This window comes from Podarcis melisellensis (genome assembly GCF_964234715.1).
Source record: "Podarcis melisellensis genome assembly, chromosome: 11".
Taxonomy (NCBI): Eukaryota; Metazoa; Chordata; class Lepidosauria; order Squamata; family Lacertidae; genus Podarcis; species Podarcis melisellensis.
The window spans coordinates 33192573-33214009 of NC_138543.1; the positions used below are offsets into that span (position 1 = coordinate 33192573).

The following is a 21437-nucleotide window of genomic DNA, read 5'->3' on the forward strand; positions in this document are numbered from 1 at the left end:
TTCCTCTGGTTAAGTTTGCTCTTTCTTGTGCTAGAACTGCCACTGAGAGAGAAGCAGTTGGTCAAGTGGGAAAATCTGTGAATTTATTAATTAAAATATTTCTAAGCTAAACTTTAGGGTGGAGCCATCTTTCCTTCCTCAGTAAAACTGTAAACAACAGCAATTGAAAACAGTTAAAACAATTGTAGCGCTGGCTTTGTAGCTGGTGCTGCAGCCAGGAGATATAGCTTGGCTGCAGATGCAGAGGTCACAAGACTACTGTTTCTCTCAACTGCTGAGTCTGGCTTGCCTGATGGTGAGAGGCTCAGCATGTGCAAGGCTAGCAAGGGGGGGGGGAGTAGCTGTAGATGGTGAAAGGATTGAAGTCTCCTCCCCTCTCTCCTGTTTGGCTTTTGCCACAAACCGCACTCCCTTGGTTCCTGGGCCTGTTCAATCACTTCAGTAATATTTTCTCCTTTTGTGGGATAGGGAGAAACCAGCTTCCCAAGAGAATAAGCCATGTACTATCAAACCAGCTCAGCTGGTGAGAGGTCGATTCCAGAGAGTCAGGCCGAACCTTGGAAGAATGATTGACAAGAAAGAAGACCCCATGTCAGAGAGCATTACTGCTCCAGTTGAGGGAGACATAGAAAAAACAGAGATGACCAAGGAAAGTGATCTGCACCTGCCTTCAGAGGTTAGCCACACACTTTAGTTTTCTTTCATTTAAGCACAGCTTTACCTGTCCCAACATTGTGGGAGATGCTGCTGTTTTTCCGGTTCATTTTGGGGCAGGTGAGGGAGCAGAGGGGTCTGCATTAGGAAAGGGACCACAGAAGCAAAATAGTTCTGGCCCACATTCTTGGATAATTGACCATTTTTCTTGCAAAGGCTTTATGGAGTTTTCCCTGCATATCTTTTTCTGTTATATATTTTAAATTAATTCTGTTTCTGAACAATGAATCTACTTGTGTCGCCTTAAAGACTCATAAATTTACTGTCGGATGAAGTTTATATGAACCAGAAAAGCCAAACTTAAATTCCTATGGCAATGATAATTCAGACAGAAGTTAAACAGAAAATTCTTAGAGTCGACCATCTTAAGACTCTACAGGGAAATTCCAGTTCACACTAACTTCTGGATCACAATCCAGATGAAGCTTTTGAGCAGGGATGCCATGCAGACATTGGTAGACTACAGCTCCCATAATTTCTGATCATTGGCTGTGTTGGTAGGGGCTGATGGGACTTAGAGACCAGCAACATCAAGGGGGTGAGCACTATGTTGTTTTGGTTATGTTTTCTCTGTTAGTAAACTGACAAGCGTATGTGTTCTAAAAAATCAAGGATAATGTCAATGCCCAGGCATCCCTTGGTGATCTGGAGAAAAAAGAAGTGTCAGAATCCAGTGAAGCCCCATCACCCGAAAGATATATTGATCAGCAGAAAATTGATTGTCCTGAGAAGCCACAGGGATGCGAACTTCCAAAAGACCAAAAAGAAATGTTTGTTTCTAAAGATGTTGAAGGAAAGTGTCTGGATCTTCCAGAAAGGTAAAATAGTTTTCAATAAGTTAAGTGTTTCTTTGCGAACCCAAGTCTTTATATCAAGCATTATTAGAACTTTCAAGGATCTCCAAGCTGAAAATAACCTTGCCAGAGGGGTGGGGGTGGGATTTTGTTTTTCTCACTATCACAAATTTATTGGGTTCGTGTGGAGGAGCTAAGGAGGAGCTAAGATTGGTTCTGGGTTTTTAAAGGAAAAATATTAATATGGTTTAGACTCTAGAAAATAAAAGGTAGATATACGAAAACACACACACACACACACACACACATTTTCAGGAATAACTAAACACAGGAATGATCTAATTGTTTTGCTGTTACTTTTTCTTTTTGGTCAGTGATATCTCTGGTGCTCATGAAGGGAGTCTTTCAAAAAGCATAACATCCACACATCTGTTGAGGGGTCCTCTTCAGAAGCCGAAACCAAACCTAGCCCGAGCAGCTAAAAAGAAAAAAGCCTCTTCAAAAGAAGTCAGCACCAAAGAGAAAACTGGAAGCGATACACAAAGCAACGCAACCCCAAGTGACAGCAAATCTGGGGAAATACCCACATTAATGGTGAGCCCTGATCAGAATTCTAAATCATGTTTTGATTTAAATGGTTTTGACAATATTGGATTTTCATAAACAAGCTGGTTTTATGCTGTCTGAAATCACCTGCAGCAGCATGGGAACAGCAATGAAATCCTAGGATGAGTGGAAAGCACCCAGTCATGCAAAGGGATCCCTTTCCCTCCCCACCCACCAGATGCAGTGGCCTGTGTCACAGTGAACCCTTTGGAGGGGTTTTCAGGGGACACATAGAGCTGCATCAGGAAGGAGAAGCTAGGAAATCCCCAAGGTGTTTTGTTTTTAGCAGATCCTATTCTCAGTTTCAAAGTCCTTGAGATTGCCTCCCGCTTTCTTTTTTAAGGCTCCTTTGGCAATAAGATACACAAAATTAAGATTTTGTAGCATTCTCTCTCCATATCTTTCTCATTAATTAGGTTTCTTAATGTGGTAGCTTCGCTGGCCTGGTGTTCACCTTTGAAACCACAGTTAAGCTTAACTGCAGTTTAAAAGGAAGTCACTCTGCGGACATAGCACACTATCCACTTCATTACCAAAATTAGTAATGGACTACAGATACAAATCAACTAGTATAACCTGGCTTTTTTTCTGTAGCTGTTAAAACAGCCACCTTCAGTGTCAGTGTGGAAAGGCAGGATATAATTTAGATAATAAATTAGACATTTTCAAAATAAAGACAATTATTTCAATATTTTTAGATAAAACTGAAAATTATTTCAGTTTTACCTGAATGTTAAAGAAGCTGGTTGTCTGCTGCTTTTGTTTAAAGCTGGATGTGAAAGGAAGGGTAGGAGATCTGAAAGGACACAGAAGAGTTTAACATATTAAAGTTTGCACAATTTTGTATTGTTTCCAGCACAATTCCGCGTCATCTTCTGAATCAAGACAAAGAAATCATATAGATAGTATTGAGACGATGTCCCCAACAGGACACGGGCACTCTGGAAAATGTGATTCCTCAGAACAGTCCCCTTGGAGTGGAAGTCAAATCAAGAAAGAAACCTCTAAGGCCCATTCTGTCCAGGAGAGAGCATCTGAAAGAATAAAAGGGTAAAGTTACTCTTTGAACATTATTCTTTAAATCAGGCACTCCCAAACTCAGCCCTCCAGATGTTTTGGGACTACAACTCTCATCATCCCTAGCTAACAGGACCAGTGGTCAGGGATGATAGGAATTGTAGTCCCAAAGCATCTGGAGGGCCGAGTTTTGGGATGCCTGTTTTAAATGGAAACGTGGGACATAAATGCTTCTATGAATAAGTAAAACTTGAACATTTAGTCCATATTGATAATGTAAATGCAGGCCCCTAAGGAAAAACATGTTAGCAAAAGTTTTGTATCTTTTAAAAAAAGAGTTGATTGTCATCTTTTTTCATCACAGAAGAAACATAAATATCACCCTGCCTTTTCCACCCTTTACAAAGAACTCTTCTTAACAGAATGTCTTTTTTATACTTAGAAAACAAGTTGGAAGGACAGTGAAACAGAGGAAAAACATAAGTGGATCAATAACGTCTTTCACTTCTGAATGTGAGAATGACCTTAGTGAAAAGGGGAAACACTACCAAAAGGGGAAACCAAATGTTGGTAGAGGCAGAAGTTCAAAACCAGTCTTTCGCAAGAATGCCAGAAAGGAATATGGGAATTCAAAGGTTAACCTGGTGACTCTTAGGGCTTCTTCTCAGCAAGAGGATGATGATGATGATGATGATGGGGATGACTTTGAGCCAGACTATGAAGTTGAATGCTTTTCACCAGAGGAAGTAAACAAAGCTCCAGTGTTTGTTCCTAAAGGGCTTCGATCTCCAAATCCAGTTCCTGTTCAGATTGAGGAAACAATGGAAGAGGTACGACTGAAACACCTGTAAAGTGGGGGTGAGGAACCAGTGCCCCTCCAGATGTTGGACCCCAACATCCATATGGCCCAGCCAGCATGGCCAGTAGTCAGGAATTATGGGATTTACAGTCTCATAACATCTGGAAAGCTATAATTGCATCATGTCTGCTGTAAAGGGATGACTGCAGATGTGCCAGTTCAGTGTGTCTCTCTGATTGGCCATACTTACAAATAGCTGCTCAGCATCCTTTAAGCTAACGCAGAAAACAGAAGGTCTTAGGCATTTTATTGTCAAGTATGAAAGAACAGCTAATGGAGAAGAGTTGATGGATCATTTTGCCATGACAACGATGGTCTACATTATACAATATGGGGCCAATTGCTTGCCGTGACTTTAGTTTTTTGGCCACAGTATAGTCTGTGACATGGAATTCTTTCCCATGTGTTACCTTACTGGCAATCTGATGACTTGTTTTAAGAAAGTTATTTCTTCAACATTTCATTGATGTTATCTGTCCATTCCTTCCGTGGCCCCCTCTCCCATTAGCAATTGTTCATCTACATATTCCTATTCCTAAGAGTGCATGCATACTTAAGTCCCATTGAGGTTTTGCTTATGCCTATTTTAGGAAGAATTGCTTTTTGAGAATTGTAAAACATATAGCACCCCCACTGCATCTGAAAATATATCATGCAATCACTTCTGCTATATTTTAGTGTGCAGAAAGCAGTTACAATGCACACAGGACATTTCTTAGATCCCTTTTCAGAATGTGTTTGGTTTTGGGTAACTGCTAAACTGAATTGGTATGCTTCCCTGTCCAACAGCTTGAGATATATGAGAATGTTGCGGATGAGCCATTTCTGTCTCATGAACTGAATGTAGATGCTCAGCCTGTAATTCAGACAGACAAAGGATTGTATTCCTCACAAAATGTAAGTATTTTGATTTCTCTCTTTATGCAATATCCTTAAATGTATTTAAAACTTATTTTCTTTAGCATAATTTAGTTCTTGTTAAAACAAAAAAAAATCCTTCCAGTAGCACCTTAAAGACCAACTAAGTTCTTGTTACTTTAGTTCTTGTTACTTTAGGACAGTTAACGTATCATTTGCATGACTAGGGAGCAAGGCTAGCAAAGATATTACACTTTTGTGATGCCACTTGAATAATCCCCACTCCCTTAAGCAAGATGAGAAGCAAATGTTTTAGGGAGTGGCAATACTGATTAAGGAACTGAGTTATTTTTAGCAGTATATTCATCTACTCAGATAATGCATGTAGCACACCATTCCAGTATGGCATGATAACAGGCAAACCTGTAGGAATGTGAAGCCTTGTTGTTTGTGCTCATGTAGGGCTTGTTTGCTCTTTCTCTTGGTGTGGCTTGTCTGTTCCTGCTTCCCCACAAAGTGTCCATGTGGCTCAGATGAGCCATAGTATGGCTGATCATGTCACTTGAATATGGATCATGGTTTGCGCGTTTCAAACAAACCATGCACCAGGTTCATTTAAACAAACATGAAATACATGAAATAAACATTAAATGAACCGCGTGCATGGTTTGTTTGAAACAAGCAAACCATGATCCAGATTTGAACAACACAACAAGCCAAAAATATGGTTGGTTTGAGTTGTGTGGAGAGTGTGGAACCATGTGGCAATAGGGGAGCAACTTCATGATTTATGACAAAATGTGGCTTATGATATTCCAGCCAAACTGTTATTGTCACTATCCATGCTAAGTGAAAAAGCTGATCTGTAGAATTTAATTTAATTTAATTGGGGGGGGAGGGGAGGGAGGGATTCAGAACTACAGTAGTTAACTTGCGTTTCTTTTTATCTAAGGTGGCTGCACAAGAAGATCAAGAAAAGAAAGCAGGTAAATGGTCCAAGTTGTTGACGCTGAACAACTGAATAGCCACTTAAAGAAGCTTGTGGTTATGAAATTCTTATGAGTTTGATTTTCCTCCTTTTCCTTTTGGGCCGTGTCTTCTAGCAGGAACTGTCTTATTATTGATGGATATAGGCCACTGGGAGCCTTGCTTTGAATGAAACGAAGGGTAAAAAAACTATACATAAATAAATGTACCATTGAGACCAAGTTAAATTAGTGAATTTTATTAATAATGGAATTTACAAAAAAAAAAAAAAGTTTTTAAAAGATGAGATCCTCAAGTCTCTCATTCACTAAAGAAAGAAATAACTACTCGGGCTGCAGTCCCACAGACCAGCCTTGCTGGCTGGGTTCTGACGAGAAACATTTGGAGGCCACCAGGTTGGCAAATGCTGCTATAGTCACTTACCTGGGAGTAAGCTGCATTGAAAACAACGATACTTACTTCTGAGTAGAAAGCATATCAGATTGCACTGTAAAACAAGAACTTTGAAACCACTTTCATGGTTTGTAAATGAGGGATGCATTTGTTAGTACCTAGGAGGATCCAAAAGCAACTAGTCATTTTTAAGACAAGCATAAGCAGTTTGGGTGTATTAGAGAAACAAAATTTGATTTGGGTGGCTTTTGTTTGGTAAACATTTTCCAGGGATTAGTGATGGAAGTACCGAAGCAGCCATGACTTTACTTGCTATGAGAGATCCAGCGTTCCAGTTAAACATTGGCATCCAAGGTATGTTCAGTATTATCATATAGCACTTTGGTATAGCAGTGGTACAATGGATTCTGTATTGTTTTTATTCTTTTCTAGCTTTGTGATTATTTTGGAGGGTGGAAATAAAGGTTGTTTTTCCTTTGCAATATTTAATTAACATGCACTGAACACCAAACTAAGTTTGTTTTAAAAGCATGCACTATTTAAATATGGGAAGACCAAATTGTCTCCTCTTCACTGTGATTACAGGTCATCCACTTCTAATTGTTAGCCAGGGTATATTGTGTGGATTCTATACTCAGGTGACAGTAGTAGTTTCTTATTTCCAGGAGGTCTGCTCCATTTTTTTCCTTTTCAAATCTACTTTTTATTAAAACAAAGAGAAAGAGAGTGATAAGTGTTGGATGCTTTTATTGAAGAAGTGAAATATGAAACTTGCACTTGGGAACCATTTTACATTATTTACGCTGGTCATACATTACATTACAGTCTTTTGGCAACTAAAAATGTCTGAAGGATGTTCATATGATCTGAACTAAGAAGTATCTAGTAAACCCTAAACATCATTTTAGGTGCTCTTCGATTTAACCACAGAACCAGACTTTGCACAAGATTCAAATATTGTAAAATAAAAATATTGGTTTAGCTGCAAAATGTATTCCAGTAGTAGATTTCTGTGTTTCTAGTCTCATGGGTATCTTTCATTCAAAATGCAGTGGTGTAATTTAATGAAATTTAGACATGAAAATGTATCATTTACTTAGGATTTCAAACTGTAATCTTTATATTGTCCCAACTGAAATTGCACAGTATAAATGTTTGTTATACATAAATTAAGAATTTAATTATTTTCAACTTTTTCTTTTTGTGGAAAAAAAGAACCAAAAATTCAGGAGTTTCCCAGTAAAGATGAAATGAATGTTACTGATAGCTTCCCAAATGAGTGTCGCGAAGAGCAAAGCGTAGTCCATTGTCACATGCAACAACCTGCCCCTTCAGAAAATGAATCGCTTTCTTCGGTCAGTGCAAACGTAACTGCTGCAGAGGATCATATTGTTGAACCATCAGGCTTGGAAGTTTACTTACAGGAAACAATTAATGTGTCACTTTCAAAAAATACGAATGAAGCTGCTGCACAGCATTGCAGTACATCAGTTTTGGAAGCATGCTCAGAGGAAACAACTAGAATCAGCAGGTTTGCATTGTTCTATTTAAAAATCTGATTGTGTTACTTAGGAATCCTCCTCATTCTTTAGGTTGTAAGAAGTTTTACCATGATAGCATGATATCACCTAGCTCTTCTCTATTCTAACTCGATCTTTTCAAGCCATCCCATGTAAATATAGGTAAATGGACAACATAGGTGTATAGTGTTATGTATCCTGAATAGTCATCTTCATCTTCAGTCTATGGCTTTTAGGACTAGGCCACTCACTCTAAAGCTGCCCAAACACATTAGGACATATAATTGTGCTTGCCATGTGGTGGTGAAGACAGCAAAGAAGACATTCTTTGTTACATTTGCCACATCCTCAAGGGCTCGGCTGGCATTTTTTTTGCTGTGTATCCAAATATTAGTTACCCCAGATTCCCTTTTAACAAACTGTGATTAGTTTGAGTAGTTGACAAGACACTTGGGGGATAAAGCCACTTGACTTTGTAGCAACTTGGATGCCACTATTATGGCAAATTTGGTCAAGGTGTCCAGTGCCACATCTGACCAAGTGTTATGGAATTGTGGCCTGATGATGTCGACAAAATTATCGCACTAATGTGTACAACCACATGCCCTCTGTACCTCTGCCGCCCTTGTTGAAGCGGGGTGGTTGGTTGCGTTCAAGGTGTTTGAAGTGAACTGTCACAGACATTCCTATGCCTTTTCTAGATTGGTTGCATTGCTAGCTAAGATTTTGACTACTTCTGTTGGATAAATGTTGAAATTAAGGGTACTCAGTGGTGGTTTCTGTTTCTCTGCAGTGATTTACTGTCATCCAAAGGAGATCAATCATCCAAACAAGCAAGATGTAGATTTCCTAAGCCTAAACCAAATCTTAACAGAAGTCTGAGGGTGAGCAAGAAAGCTTCTCAAAAATATGTTGATTCGTGTATTGAACAATCTGAAGAAATCCAGAATGGTAAGTTTTTGGTTCCTGCGCTTAAAGCATTTAGTTATCAGGACTTTACAAATCCTTTACCTTGTGCAGAAATTGTACTCTGTGCTTGTGGAGATGTTTTCTGAGAATATCTGATTTCATTTTTCCTAAATTACAAGCTTCTGGTCCCCAAATGTGCATCCAAACCTGTAGGTACCTGTGTCTGTCTGTTCATCCTTCCAGCTGGGGATTAGGTGATGTGATGCCCTGTCAATGTTGTAACCTCATCCAAAATAGTATATATTTATTCCGCAAACTATACTGAGTGGTGTTTTAATGTCTAAAATAATAGAAAAGAAGGTGTCAGACAATGCAATAGAAGAGCAGAAAGTTGAACTGGAAAAGAATCTCAAACTGAATGAGCTAACTCAGAGCAGCTCTGCAGAGAAACATCATCTACAGCTTCCAAGTTCTGGTCCTGCCATGCAGAAAGACAACATAGAAAGGTAATAACACTAGTAATTTTCACATGCTAGTACTTTTGGCTTCTCTCTTAGATATCTTGAGCTGCTGTATGTGAGATATGTAGTAAATTGTGTTTTATAGAATAGGAGCATATCCAGTATATAGTTGACTAGAATTATGGGGAAATATGCAACTGCACATTTACTGGTTCTATATTTAAAGAGGGTGTCATTTTTTAGAGAAAAGAAAGGGAAATAGCATCTTTAATTGTTAAGCCACATCATCTCACCCAAGTATCTTTTGAGATGTGAGAATAATAAAACATCTTTAAGATACTTGAGGAAGACACTTTAAGACATTGTATTTTTTATTAGCTGAACTTATATATGGAACGGTTAATAGTACTTTTAATCACTTTGACAAACAGTGACTGTAAACCTGGCACCATTTGTTTCAAAGCTATGCAGCATGAAAACATTTAACTGATAAACATTTTATGAAGTGAAACTGGCTTAATTTTTCCAAAGAGACAGCACGGCAAGAGAGACTTGGGAAGTTGCATCACTGTTAACTGCTCCAGATGTTTCTCCAGAAGCAGACCCTCCTGAACCACCCGGTGGCAGCAGCACAAACATCAGTGGCCAAGTTTCTGCTCCTGCTGAGCACCAGTTGTTGGCAATTGAACCTGCACAGGTATTTATTTTATATAACTAAAACTGCTATCTTAAGGGAGAGAATAAAAGGAGGAAGCTGCTTCAAGCATGCGCGCGCGCGCACACACACACACACACACAGAACCATTATAGATAGAAGCCACTCTGAATACAGTAGTACATTCTGAGTGTTCCTGATAGTTATTGCACAAACGACACCCTTGCTTATATGTATATTGTCTGTCTATGTCTCAATATGGCCCTGGCCCTCATTCTCAGGAGGAGCTGGCCAATCCAAAGACCGCTACTGGCTGAGGAACTGGACTGGACCGACCCTTCAAGAGAGACTGTTTTTTGAACAAGCGGAGGTCGGGCTTGAGGGGGTGGACTGTGTGCCATAAAGCCTCAGGTGACCTCTCAGCCTTTATTAGAGCACGTTAGTCACTTAGGACTATCTGTGACACTGCAGTCATATTGCTGCCTTGTGGGTTCCTTATTGGAATCAGGACAGGATATTCTTTCCTCCTACTAGATCTCTTTTTCCACAAATGGTTCCGTATCCCTGCTTGTTTGTTGCTAAACTGTATTTTCTTTTTTCTTTTTTTAAATGTTGCTTTGAATTTGGGGTTTGATCAATCTTTTCTTTTTTGATTTGTCTTTAATGGTCTTAACACAAAAGGCATGTCAGACTGTTCTTCTGACAAGCATTTAAACTTTTGTTGTAAATGTGCAAAAAAACTGTAGGAAAATGTCATCTGTGAAGCAGCCTCAAGCTCTGTGGGTTTGGATGAACACTTCAATAATTAGAATAATTGAAGGAATTAATTTTCTTTGAGTTACTGAGCAATCTTTTCTGTGAGTCACTTCAGGCAAAGATTGTGCTATAGGCCAAAGTTGTTCGTTTCCTTGTAGTTATAAGGTAAATTTATAAGCAAGATTTTATTTCCTAATAGTACATGTTTCTAGTCAAATATTCTTTCTTTTGGGTTACAACTTTTGCCAAGTCTCTTTCCTTTATTTCTTAGTGATGTTCTTTCAAAGGAGGAGATCATGTTTATTTATTTTAAAAGGGACTTTTACTCCACTCTTCTAAAACATTTTTGCCAGATGGCTTGGCAGAGGGGAACAACATGGATAAAAATATGTATTCCTTTTAAAGCAATTATCAAGAATTTTTCATTGCTTTATTTTTCCCTTTATCTTCTGAGCATTAGTGTTATTTGGCAAGCTTGTGATTTTTATTGTGATTTTTTAATTGCCAGACTGAAGCAGCCAAGTGTTCCAGTATTTCATCCACCACAGAGATGACTGCAGGTACATTTTACACTGTTTTATGATCACATATTTGCTGCTTTAGGGAACTAGCTTCACGTAAACATTCGTTATGCACTCGTCATTTACAAGTTAGATTAAAAAGAAGAAGACACAAATGCAAATGTGGATCACCATAACCTCCACCCCCCCAGCAACTAGGTATCATTAAGATGTCTCAGACTGAAGCATGTAATGGGCTTATACATCAATGCTTTGGCGAAGATTGAAGAGTTCTCCCTTTGAAACACTGTTACGACCAGTTCTGATTAATTTTATGGCCTACGCGGGTGGCACTGTGGGTTAAACCACAGAGCCTAGGACTTGCCAATCAGAAGGTTGGCGGTTCGAATCCCCACGGCGGGGTGAGCTCCCGTTGCTCGGTCCCTGCTCCTGCCAACCTAGCAGTTCGAAAGCACGTCAAAGTGCAAGTAGATAAATAGGTACCGCTCCGGTGGGAAGGTAAACAGCGTTTCTGTGCGCTGCTCTGGTTCACCAGAAGTGGCTGGCTACATGACCCAGAAGCTGTACGCCGGCTCCCTCAGCCAATAAAGTGAGATGAGTGCCGCAACCCCAGAGTCGCCCACGACTGGACCAAATGGTCAGGGGCCCCTTTACCTTTACCTTTATGGCTGGGGCATGGGACCACAGCTTGCTGACTCTGCCTTTAGGCCTACTTGATGGCCACACTTGGCATCTCCCTTACGTACCATGCATTCTTGAAAAATCCAGTTTGTAGAATTCAAGTTGTGTTGTCAAATTCGTAGTTTTATGTGGGATGTTGATCACTCAGTTTGAGTCTATGTGCATGGAATGTTTTCCTACGAGACGCTATGCAAACAAGATTTCCTCATGTGGAGATTCAGTGGGAATTCACTTGAAATGGCCTGTAGCAATCCTGCTTTCCCTACTATTAGGGAAAATTTATTATAACTAGTTCTTCAACATTGTACATAAGGCTTCTTTGCGTTCGCTTCTGTGGATGCAAAAGATACTAAGAAAACGGCTATTTTGGTAATAGTTAATGTTTATACTAATAAGCTGTCAGGAATGTTTTTATAAATGTAAGGTGAGGCATAAATATTTAAGGAATAAAAATTGGAGTTGGCACATTATGAAATGTATAATGTAGTCTAATTACATATGATTTTAAAAGATATCTGGATTCCATTTGTTTGGCTGTATCTCTAATATGTGTTACAGTTGCCACTGCTTACATACAAGAAGGGAATTTGTACATGGCATTATCAATCGTATATCAAGGCTGGGTGCAGGGGGCAGAGAAGGGGAAGATCTGCTGTGGAAGTTTGCCATATGTTTGAACACCAGTGGATACAGCCCAGGGTTGTATTCATTATGTAGCTGAGCATGGAGCAACCTTGCTCTCTTCTTACAGCACTTGCATATCACTTGTGAAAATAAAAAATACTGCAAGGGTTTTTGAAGAGAGTAACAGCATGCAGAACGATGTTAGTTTATATATTATTAATCTTTTATTTGCCCCACATATGTATCTTAGTAGTTAGTGCTGGAGTTGAAGAATATCCAAAGGGAGAGGAGCCAACCTTCATTTTAACATTGGTGGAAATCTCCGTTGGTTCAGAGAATTGCAGTGACGGATCCGGTTTGCTACAACAAGCGTCTGAACAGCTGCTTCCAGCACCAGTTTTTTTTACCCCAGACAATCTGAACTCCACAGAAGTGGCAAGAGAAGATAAGTAAGTAATATTATCTTTTAATATGAACTGATGTTCTTTTGTTGGGTGTACTTAAGACTGGAGATGGTAGTGCCCTTATATGAGCGTGCAGCTCCCAGAGAATTGGCGAAGAGGGGAATATAGCCCTCTGGCTGGAAAAAAATTAGTTATGCCTGATTTAAAGGGATATAATGGAAGAGAATTTGCCCTTTTATCAAATGAAAGTTTTGATGGGATTCACCTTGTGGGAACATGAAATAGGCTCTATGTTTCCCCTCTTCTTGTGGTCAGCCAAGTTATTCATGATAAAACTATTAGAACTGCCAGCTGATTGGAACTGTACCTTGTCAAAGGACAAAATTCTTCTTGTGAGCTCAAGGCAAGGAGCTACTTTCAGATAGAGTAGTTTTTACTGCTCTGTCCTAAGCATACAGTAGTTACTTGGACTGTAGTCCCATTGGTCTAAGTGAAACCTCTGCCAAGTTAAGGAGACAAGCATTGCAGCTTTCAAAGGGCATTAAATTATTGCTATTAATGAGAGTTTTAATTTGAATTAAATTTACATTGAATTAAATAACACTAATTTCACAACTTTTGCATGGCAACTTTGTACAGCTTTGGAGCCGTAACAGCTGCTATTGAAGAAAATGCTGTCTCTTTGGACAACACTGCGAGGGCAGAAGGATTGCTGGAAGCCTCGTTGGAACAATTGGCAGAGCTTGGTTCAACCTCTTGGCGGAATCTGAAAAGGCATGCTGAAGCCCTTGAAGAAAGCAGGAATGCCCCTGAAAAGAAAAAAACGTCTTCTCCTATAGGGGGAAACCTGGAAAGCACCAATAAGGTCAGAGATTAATTCAGAGAATCACAAAAGTTAGAATCTTTGGGTTCGCTATCTGTTGCCTGAGTGAAGAAAACTTGGGAGGTTGCATGAAAAAAGGATGGAGAAAGCACTTCTAATATGTCTCAGTGCTGTTTTTTGATGGCAGCAATAGAAAAGAGTCAATTTTTAAGAACCCTGCGCTATGGTGAAGTGCTGCAATTGAAAACAACATGCTTATTTTTTTTAGGATGTTCTGATTTTTGACTGCTTTCTTATGCACAGTAGTCCATTCCATTTTGAGAAATGTATTTATTTAGGGTATTTATTACAAAGAAGAAATCTAAAATGAACAAATGTTTTAAACCACTCATTTGGGAACTTTGAGAACAGGTGTTAAAGAATTTGGCTACTGAGTTGAGAATTAGTTTCCATTGTATTTATATTTTGTGGTTGTTTAATTTGGAGAATTGTTAGGCACGTGCACATAGGAAAGCCAGTACAAAAGTTAAATGACACTATCTGTTTAAACAAACAGGCATAGTGGGTGCCTTATGAATCTTTGCAGAAGCTTATGACCAGCCCAGGGACCTAAATATAAGGAATCTAACCAGAAAGAATCGGCAAAATAAAATCAAATGGAAAAAACCTGAAAGTTTCAAAAGAACACAGATTGGGACTGACACAGTCAAGTGCATAGAAAACCAGCAACATTTGTTTAGCTTGTGTTAAAGCCAGTGTAAATTTCACCTATTTTCATCACCATTTGTGAGCAGCAAGACAGTTTCTGTGAAATTTGACTAGGATTCTTGACTTTCCTAACAATTCTGAAAGAAATCTTTTCATCACAGAGCGGATTATAGGACTGTGCAAGAGGAAATACAGCGCCTCTTCATTCTAGTTTAATCTGCATTCAAACCCCATCACTTGTATACTGCAGGGGTTGCCAAGTCGTGGCCCAAGGGCTGTTTCTGCTCCCGCCCCCATGCCTCTGAAAACAAGTCTCTTTAAAAAGTGTTCTTTTAATATTTTTTTTGGGGTGGGGTGAATCTGACCTTTCCCATGCTCTGTTGCCAAAAGGTTTTTGTGATCCAATCCAGACCGTATCAGAATTGTTCCTCTTTTTTTAAAAAAAAAGTTTGTAAACTGATTTTGTAATGAAATATTTTAAAAATGAATTAAAACAGAGAGAAATGGCTAATGAGAAAGCCTTTTTGAAGGCAGCCACGATAATTTGGTTTTTAACAAAGCTCACGTCTACATTTTGGTCCCCAGAGACATCACTTGAAATTTCATCCTGAAAAGGTTAGCTACGGCTATTATATTGAGTTGTGGGATCTGCCATCTAAATTAATAATGCATAGCTGTTATTGCTGTAGTCACATTAAAGATCATAGTGGCATTTGATATCTTTCTACTGTATTTTGTAGAGTAATTCTTGTGTGTGTTTTTTGCTATGTATTTGTATGTGGAACTGAGCTTTATTCGTATTTTAAGTTATGTTCTTTGTATGTTTCTATGGGTAAAATAAATAAAAAATATATCATAAACACATGCTGCAGATTAATTAAATAAACTATGAGAATTTTTCTCAGGAAATGTAGTTTTGGAAATTAGGGGTCATACCCAAAGCTGCAGCTTTACTGGCTCAAGGGGCTTAAATGTGCGCAAGGGATTTTCCTTTTTCCCTCCTGTCCCCTGAGCACCATCAAAATCAGCTCTGGAGATTTGGGAGATCTTCCTGAGCAGATTTAGGGGAGATGTAGGAGGAGGAGAGTAAAAGTCCTGTTGAGCCATTGGAACTCCGCTGGTGCAACATTAGATAAAATCCTAGTTTTCCACTTTATGGGTTGCATCCAGTGCTGTATGTGCAAAGTTCTAGGTACACAGTGGAACTTCCCCTTCCTTTCATCTCCTTGTGCACCCTCAAAAGCTGCTCCAGGAGGTCCTCTAACTCTAGGGGCAGATTTTGAGGGTGCACAGGAAAGGAAGGGAAGGTTCTGTTGCATGTGGAAGTCTGTTGTGCTAACAGAACAGCAGTGTTGAACACAACCCCATGTTTAATCATTTGAGAACCAGGAAACAAACATGGGTTCGTGTCCAACATTGCTGTTCTGCTAGCACAGCAGACTTCCACTTATACAATAGAACTTTTGCAAGACAAATTTTGTTGGAGATATATATGAGTCTCCTCTCAACTTCTGCTTTAGGTACCTTAGTAGACCCTAGAAAAAAAATTAATTGAAAACCCAAATCTAAATGGTTTTCTGGAAGCAGTGTTCAGGTTAGGAAGTAAATTATTATTATTATTATTTATTTATTTATTTATTTATTTATTTATTTATACCCCGCCCATCTGGCTGGGCCTCCCCAGCCACTCTGGGCGGCTTCCATAAAAACCAAAAATACATAAATGAATTAGTTCATCATGCAAATTTTTGGAAGTCCACCACTGGCATAGATATTATCTTGAATCCCCAAATAGATGTAGTATTTTTCCATTCAAGATGGAGGATTTTGTAAACTGTTTCAACACATTTACCCTTAGCCAAATATCTTAATTCACTTGTAATGAAATATATTGGGGGACAAATAATACTAATTCAGCCTTACTTCAGGAAATGAAGTTGATGTATCATTAAAAAGTTTAATCCCTGTTCTTTCACAGTCTAAATAATAGAAGCAAGTGTATTGTCCTTTTGAATCATATTTCTGAAAATGAACTTATACGGATGTTCATATTTCCTTTCATGCAGGGTGCCTCTATGAAATCAAGTTGTATACCAAGGAAAGCTGCTGGTAGGTGAAATTTATATTGTTTTCACATACAAAGGCACGGAACATGTGATTTTCTATAGTTAGCTATTGATGTACGCCAGCATCCCAAATGCATTATTGAATTTTTTATTTTAACAGCAGGCATTATTAATCAATTAAATTTCTATACCAAATTAATTAATTAAATTTCATCCAAATATCACGGGGCAGTTTATAATATACATAACATAATAACAAACAAAAACAATACCTCACACCTTAGATATGTTTAATTAGCCAAAGGGTTGGGAGAAGACGAATGTTTTTGCCTGGCACTTAAAAAGGCACCAGACGGGCCTCTCTGGGGAGAGCATTCCACAAACGGGGAACCACCACAGAATAGCCCCCCCAGATCTCTCATGGAGGAGGCACTCAAAGAAGGACTTCAGGTGCTTGCTGGGTCTGGCTTGGTTCATATTGGGAGAGGCAAGCCTTGAGGTATTCCTCCGTCCAGATCAGAAACATCTTTCTTTCTTTAAATTACTTACATAGCATCTTTCATTTCAAAGAAATGCCATGGTGGTTTATATGACAATAAGTAAAATAAAAATATACCATATAACAACAAAAGATCCATATCAGTAAGCTTGGATGAAGATGTAGGTTTTCAGTGGCAGAAGCACTCAACTGTCAGTACCCACCTGATTCCTGATTTTGAAACTCACCCTCTACTTTCAAAAGTAGTTCCTCATGTGCTGTGTGGTTGGGCAGATGCTGTTTGAGAAATGCATCTATAGCCACTTTCGGATTCACAGAACTTGTTGTCTCTTGGGCATGAGTTGATGTTACTGAATGTCTATTTCTGTTGGAATATCTTATATGTGGGGAAATGAGACAAATTTGTTGTTTTGTATAGAGTAAAATGGAATTTCCCTGTAGCAGATTCTATATTTTTTGCTTATTTATTTGTATTTGCTGTCGTCTTATTTTTTAAAAAGGGAAAAAGTCAGGAAAATCGAACATTTCAAAGAAGAAAACCACCTCCACCTCTAGACCAGTACCTAAATCTATGGAGGTAAAAGTAATGGAAAGAGAGCACCCTCAATCTTCTCTGAATTTAGGGGCTGTGCTCCTTGATGAAGCAGCTGCTACTGGTGACCAAGTGTCAAGGACACTCCATGCAAGAAAATCAGAAACAAGTGAAAAACAGAAAAACTCAGTTGAAACCTGTAAATCTGTACAATCAGAGCAAGCTGGAGGCACAGCAGTCATTCCAAAAAGACAATTATCCAGGTACTTATTTAGTAGCTGTTTTTAGTATGCTATGCTGCTCCCCCGCTTTGTAGTGGTGTTGAAACATGTGCACATCACTAAACGGCGTTTCCATGCGCTCTGGCTTCTGTCACGGTCGTCTAATGGCACCAGATGCAGTTTAGGCATGCTGGCCACATGACCCGGAAAAGCTGTGTGCAGATCAATGCCAACTCCTTTGGCCTGAAAGCAGAGATGAGCACCGCACACCATAGTTGAATTTGACTGGACTAAACCAATCCAGGGGTCCTTTACCAATGCACTAAGGTCTGCACCAATCTGCTTTACTGCTAACAAGGTACAGACAAAACTAAAGTACTATGTAAACCCAACGCAAGCGGTAGAATAACCTCACATGAACACAATATCAAGTAGCAATACCACCAAAGGAGTTGACTAGCTCCCGATTCTGTACCATATACAGCAGAAAAGTTAATCCAGATGAGAGGAAAGTGTTTTATTGTTTTCTTTTTAAAATCAATCTTAATAAGTCTTAGTTTCCCTGTGGCACAATGGGTCAATGCATCTGGCTGTTAACCAGAAGGTTGATGGCTCAAGCCTACCCATGAATAATTGTTAGCAGGATTCTTGCATTGCTGGGCGTTGAGCTAGAATAACCTTTGGGGTCCCTTCCAACTCTACAATTCCAAGATTCCCATGAGAGGGTTGTGGGTTGTTGTTTTTTAACTTTCATTATTATCACCATATGTCGGACAATTTATCTTGACATTTGTATTATTTTTGTATTGAACAGGTCATATAAAAGATCTCTGGGATTTTTACCTTTAATTTGCAAAAATAATAATAGTGATGATGAAGTAACTAGTAAAGGGAGTAAACAGCCTCTCCAGGAACCTCATATATTGGTCTCTGAAAGCACTGTTGAATTTCCAAAGTTGTCCTCAAACAACAAGGAAGATACTCAAGAAAATAGTTCGTTTCCATCAACCTCCAACTGTGAGAATGGAAGCTCCTCTACTGTTCAGGTATGCATGATTTTATTACACATCATCTATTAAAGTGTGTTGAACTCCACAGCTCGTAAGATAATGTCCCGTTCTTCATTTATTAGTGCATTCCTCATTGTGCTGCACACAGAAAGGTGCTTTAGTGGTTAGGCCATATTTTGTATGAATTGTTTCACTTTGTGACTCATGGAATGTAGAACTGCATGGCCTTTTAAAGACAGACACTGCCTGTCTTTAAATCTCTAGCAAATTTTTGTTTAACTTAATTATAAAAATTTAACAGTAATTAGTTCTCCACAACCTCCTTGGTCTTTTAGTTACTTAGTTCTCCCAGAAACATATACGGTAGGCTCCAAACCGCTTTAAAGTTTTTTTTTTTTACAATCAAGCAGTGTATAAATTTTATAAAACAAACAAACATGGAAAAGTAAACAATTAAGCCAGAAACAAAACTTCATTGCCCTGTAGCTGTGTCAAAAACCTATGTAGAGAGTGAAAGATATGTTTTTCTCCAGAAGGTATTTTTTAAAGGCCATGTCACCGTGTGCAGTCTGGTGTATGCTTTGTGGCTCTACATTGTGATAAAGCAAGGTTTGAATTACTTCAAATCAGTGAAGAGCAGAGATGGGGAACCTGTGGCCCATGTTGTACTTCCAACTCCCATCAGCCCTAGCCAGCATAGCGAATTGTTATGAATCATGGGAGTTGTAGTTGAGCAACATTTCTCAACCCCTGATGTAAAGACTACTGGCTATCCCTCTTTAGTCAATAAGGGAATCTCTTCTTTATTGGGTTGAATCTAAAGCTTCCCTGAAAAGAGCTCCTGTCACGGAAAGAGTGTTCCAAAAGACTACTAATGGGAGCCAACAATTTTTGTTGGTTGACCCCCCCCCCACCGCCCCCAGTTCCACAAATCTGCTCTGAAGAGTTTGGAGACACTCCCACAACAGTGAGAGGTGTTGCATGGTGCTGCAGAGGACATGTGAAATTGGAAAAAAACAACCCACCTCTTCTCTGCCTCCTCTCCAAGTAGAATTCTCCATTGGATCAAAAGCACTTCTGTTCATGGACAGACTCTCAAGCAAGAGCCACTTTTGGATTCAATCCATTAAAAATGTTTTAGAATAGCTATTGCAGTGTGATTTGTATAGAAAATTATATTCTGAAACAAGTGAGCAAAATCATGCACTCCTAGCAGATGTTAGTTTAACATTTAACATTTACATATTTCTTATCTGTTGCTTTTATCTGTTTGTTTTTCTTGTAGATTTTATCTGAGATATCTGAAAAGGAAGGTATTACTAAGGAGCCGGGAAAAGAAGAAGAACCAACCAGGATCTCAGAATATTTCTTTAGTGATATTTTTATGGAGGTGGATGATTCAGAATAACTGAGGAGCTTATCAAATGCCTGGCATCCAAGAATGCATTGTAGCAGTAATGTAATGCCTTTGACTAGTCACAAGTTTTCAGTTGGCCCTTACATTTAATGCAGAATTATTTTTCTTTTACTATGAATAATCTATCATTTGGAAACACTGAAGAAAACACTAGTCTCTTAAGTTCCAAGATACTCACAAGAACAGCACCAGATCTGTGTTTTATTTTGGTACAAGTAGTTTCTAGATGCATGGCTACACTTGAGAAATGCCATGAAGAATGAGCAGACACTATCTAAAGATAATGCTCATGTTTGTGGGGGCTGTAAATTATCTTTACTTCTTTTTGTGAAGTAAATGTTTATGGGATGTGGATCATAAAATAAGCCAAGTTCTGATTTTAGTCATCTTATTAATATTATTATTTTATAACAAATGCCTATGTGAATTTGTTCAAAAATGTAATGTTTAATTTCTTTTCAATGTACAGAGATAAATGTGAAAAAATATTTATTTAAGTTGAATGTATAGAAATTTTAACTATGCCAACTTAGTTCTGTCCGTCCTGGAGATAAAAGAGGAATTTAATATTACTCTATTTCTAAGCACTAAATTTTAAATGAAAAAGCTAAAAACAATGAAAAGCATAAAATGACCCATCAAACACCCACTGACAAGGAGGAATTGGATGTTCAAGAATAAGATCAGCCCCAATATATAAAAGGATAATATATCATGATTATTACTGGTTCCCTCCCCCACTTTTGTTACCTGTTTAGATTTTTGACTTTTATCCTTCCCTGTTTATAGCCTTGGTTGGCGATGATTTTGCTAAAAGGCACAACTTCCATGCGACATTTTTGGGGAAACTTGTCTAAATCAGTTGTGCTCATTCTGAGAAAGGTGTCCTATTTTCTCTGCATTTTTCTTGAACCTAGTGATTTGGATACCAAATATTGCTCATCTCCTTTATTAGCAGTTTGAATTGCTAATATTCAAATTAGCAATTGAATATAACTTTATTCTACATTTCCCCATAAATATTAATATTTGCAAATACTTGGAAGTAGTTGTTCTCACTTGCAATTGTCCAACTAAGCATACAATTTTGTAGCTGTTTCTCTTTCCCAAATCATCTGGTTTGTGACATATATCATCCCAAAACAAAATTACTTATGTTATTAAATTGGATAATAGAAGCATTACATACTCTTCACTTTTTCTAAAGGTGTATCATATAGTTATCAGTAGCACATCAGTGGATGTCCACTAAGTGTGTCAGTTCTCCGCCAGAAAAAACCAGAACAAACACTGTCCAAATTCTATCCAAATCTGCTCGAGTAGGTTGGACTATCCTCTGGAGCAGATTTGGGCAGGTGAAGTCGAAAAGAAAAGAAGGGAAACTCAATTGCACAAGTAAAAG

General features: G+C 38.6%; 1 protein-coding gene across 3 annotated transcripts in view; it reads left to right on the plus strand.

Moving 5' to 3' along the window:
* The window catches only part of BDP1 (BDP1 general transcription factor IIIB subunit), a 43782-nt gene extending 23425 nt beyond the window's left edge, over nt 1-20357 (plus strand). Inside the window, exons 24-42 of one of the 3 annotated variants that reach the window (XM_081930258.1) lie at nt 469-676; nt 1327-1532; nt 1883-2102; nt 2971-3164; nt 3574-3961; nt 4780-4887; nt 5801-5834; nt 6499-6582; nt 7444-7759; nt 8542-8699; nt 9010-9163; nt 9650-9815; nt 11038-11089; nt 12609-12804; nt 13399-13624; nt 16357-16399; nt 17356-17650; nt 18423-18654; nt 19904-20357. In XM_081930258.1, the coding sequence (XP_081786384.1) occupies nt 469-676; nt 1327-1532; nt 1883-2102; nt 2971-3164; nt 3574-3961; nt 4780-4887; nt 5801-5834; nt 6499-6582; nt 7444-7759; nt 8542-8699; nt 9010-9163; nt 9650-9815; nt 11038-11089; nt 12609-12804; nt 13399-13624; nt 16357-16399; nt 17356-17650; nt 18423-18654; nt 19904-20026 (3403 nt within the window). In that variant the 3' untranslated portion in view covers nt 20027-20357. Of the gene's footprint in view, nt 1-468; nt 677-1326; nt 1533-1882; nt 2103-2970; nt 3165-3573; nt 3962-4779; nt 4888-5800; nt 5835-6498; nt 6583-7443; nt 7760-8541; nt 8700-9009; nt 9164-9649; nt 9816-11037; nt 11090-12605; nt 12805-13398; nt 13625-16356; nt 16400-17355; nt 17651-18422; nt 18655-19903 lie in introns of all 3 variants that reach the window. The other 2 variants (XM_081930259.1, XM_081930257.1) reach the window with 2 other exon arrangements.
* Nucleotides 20358-21437: the final 1080 nt, after the last annotated feature.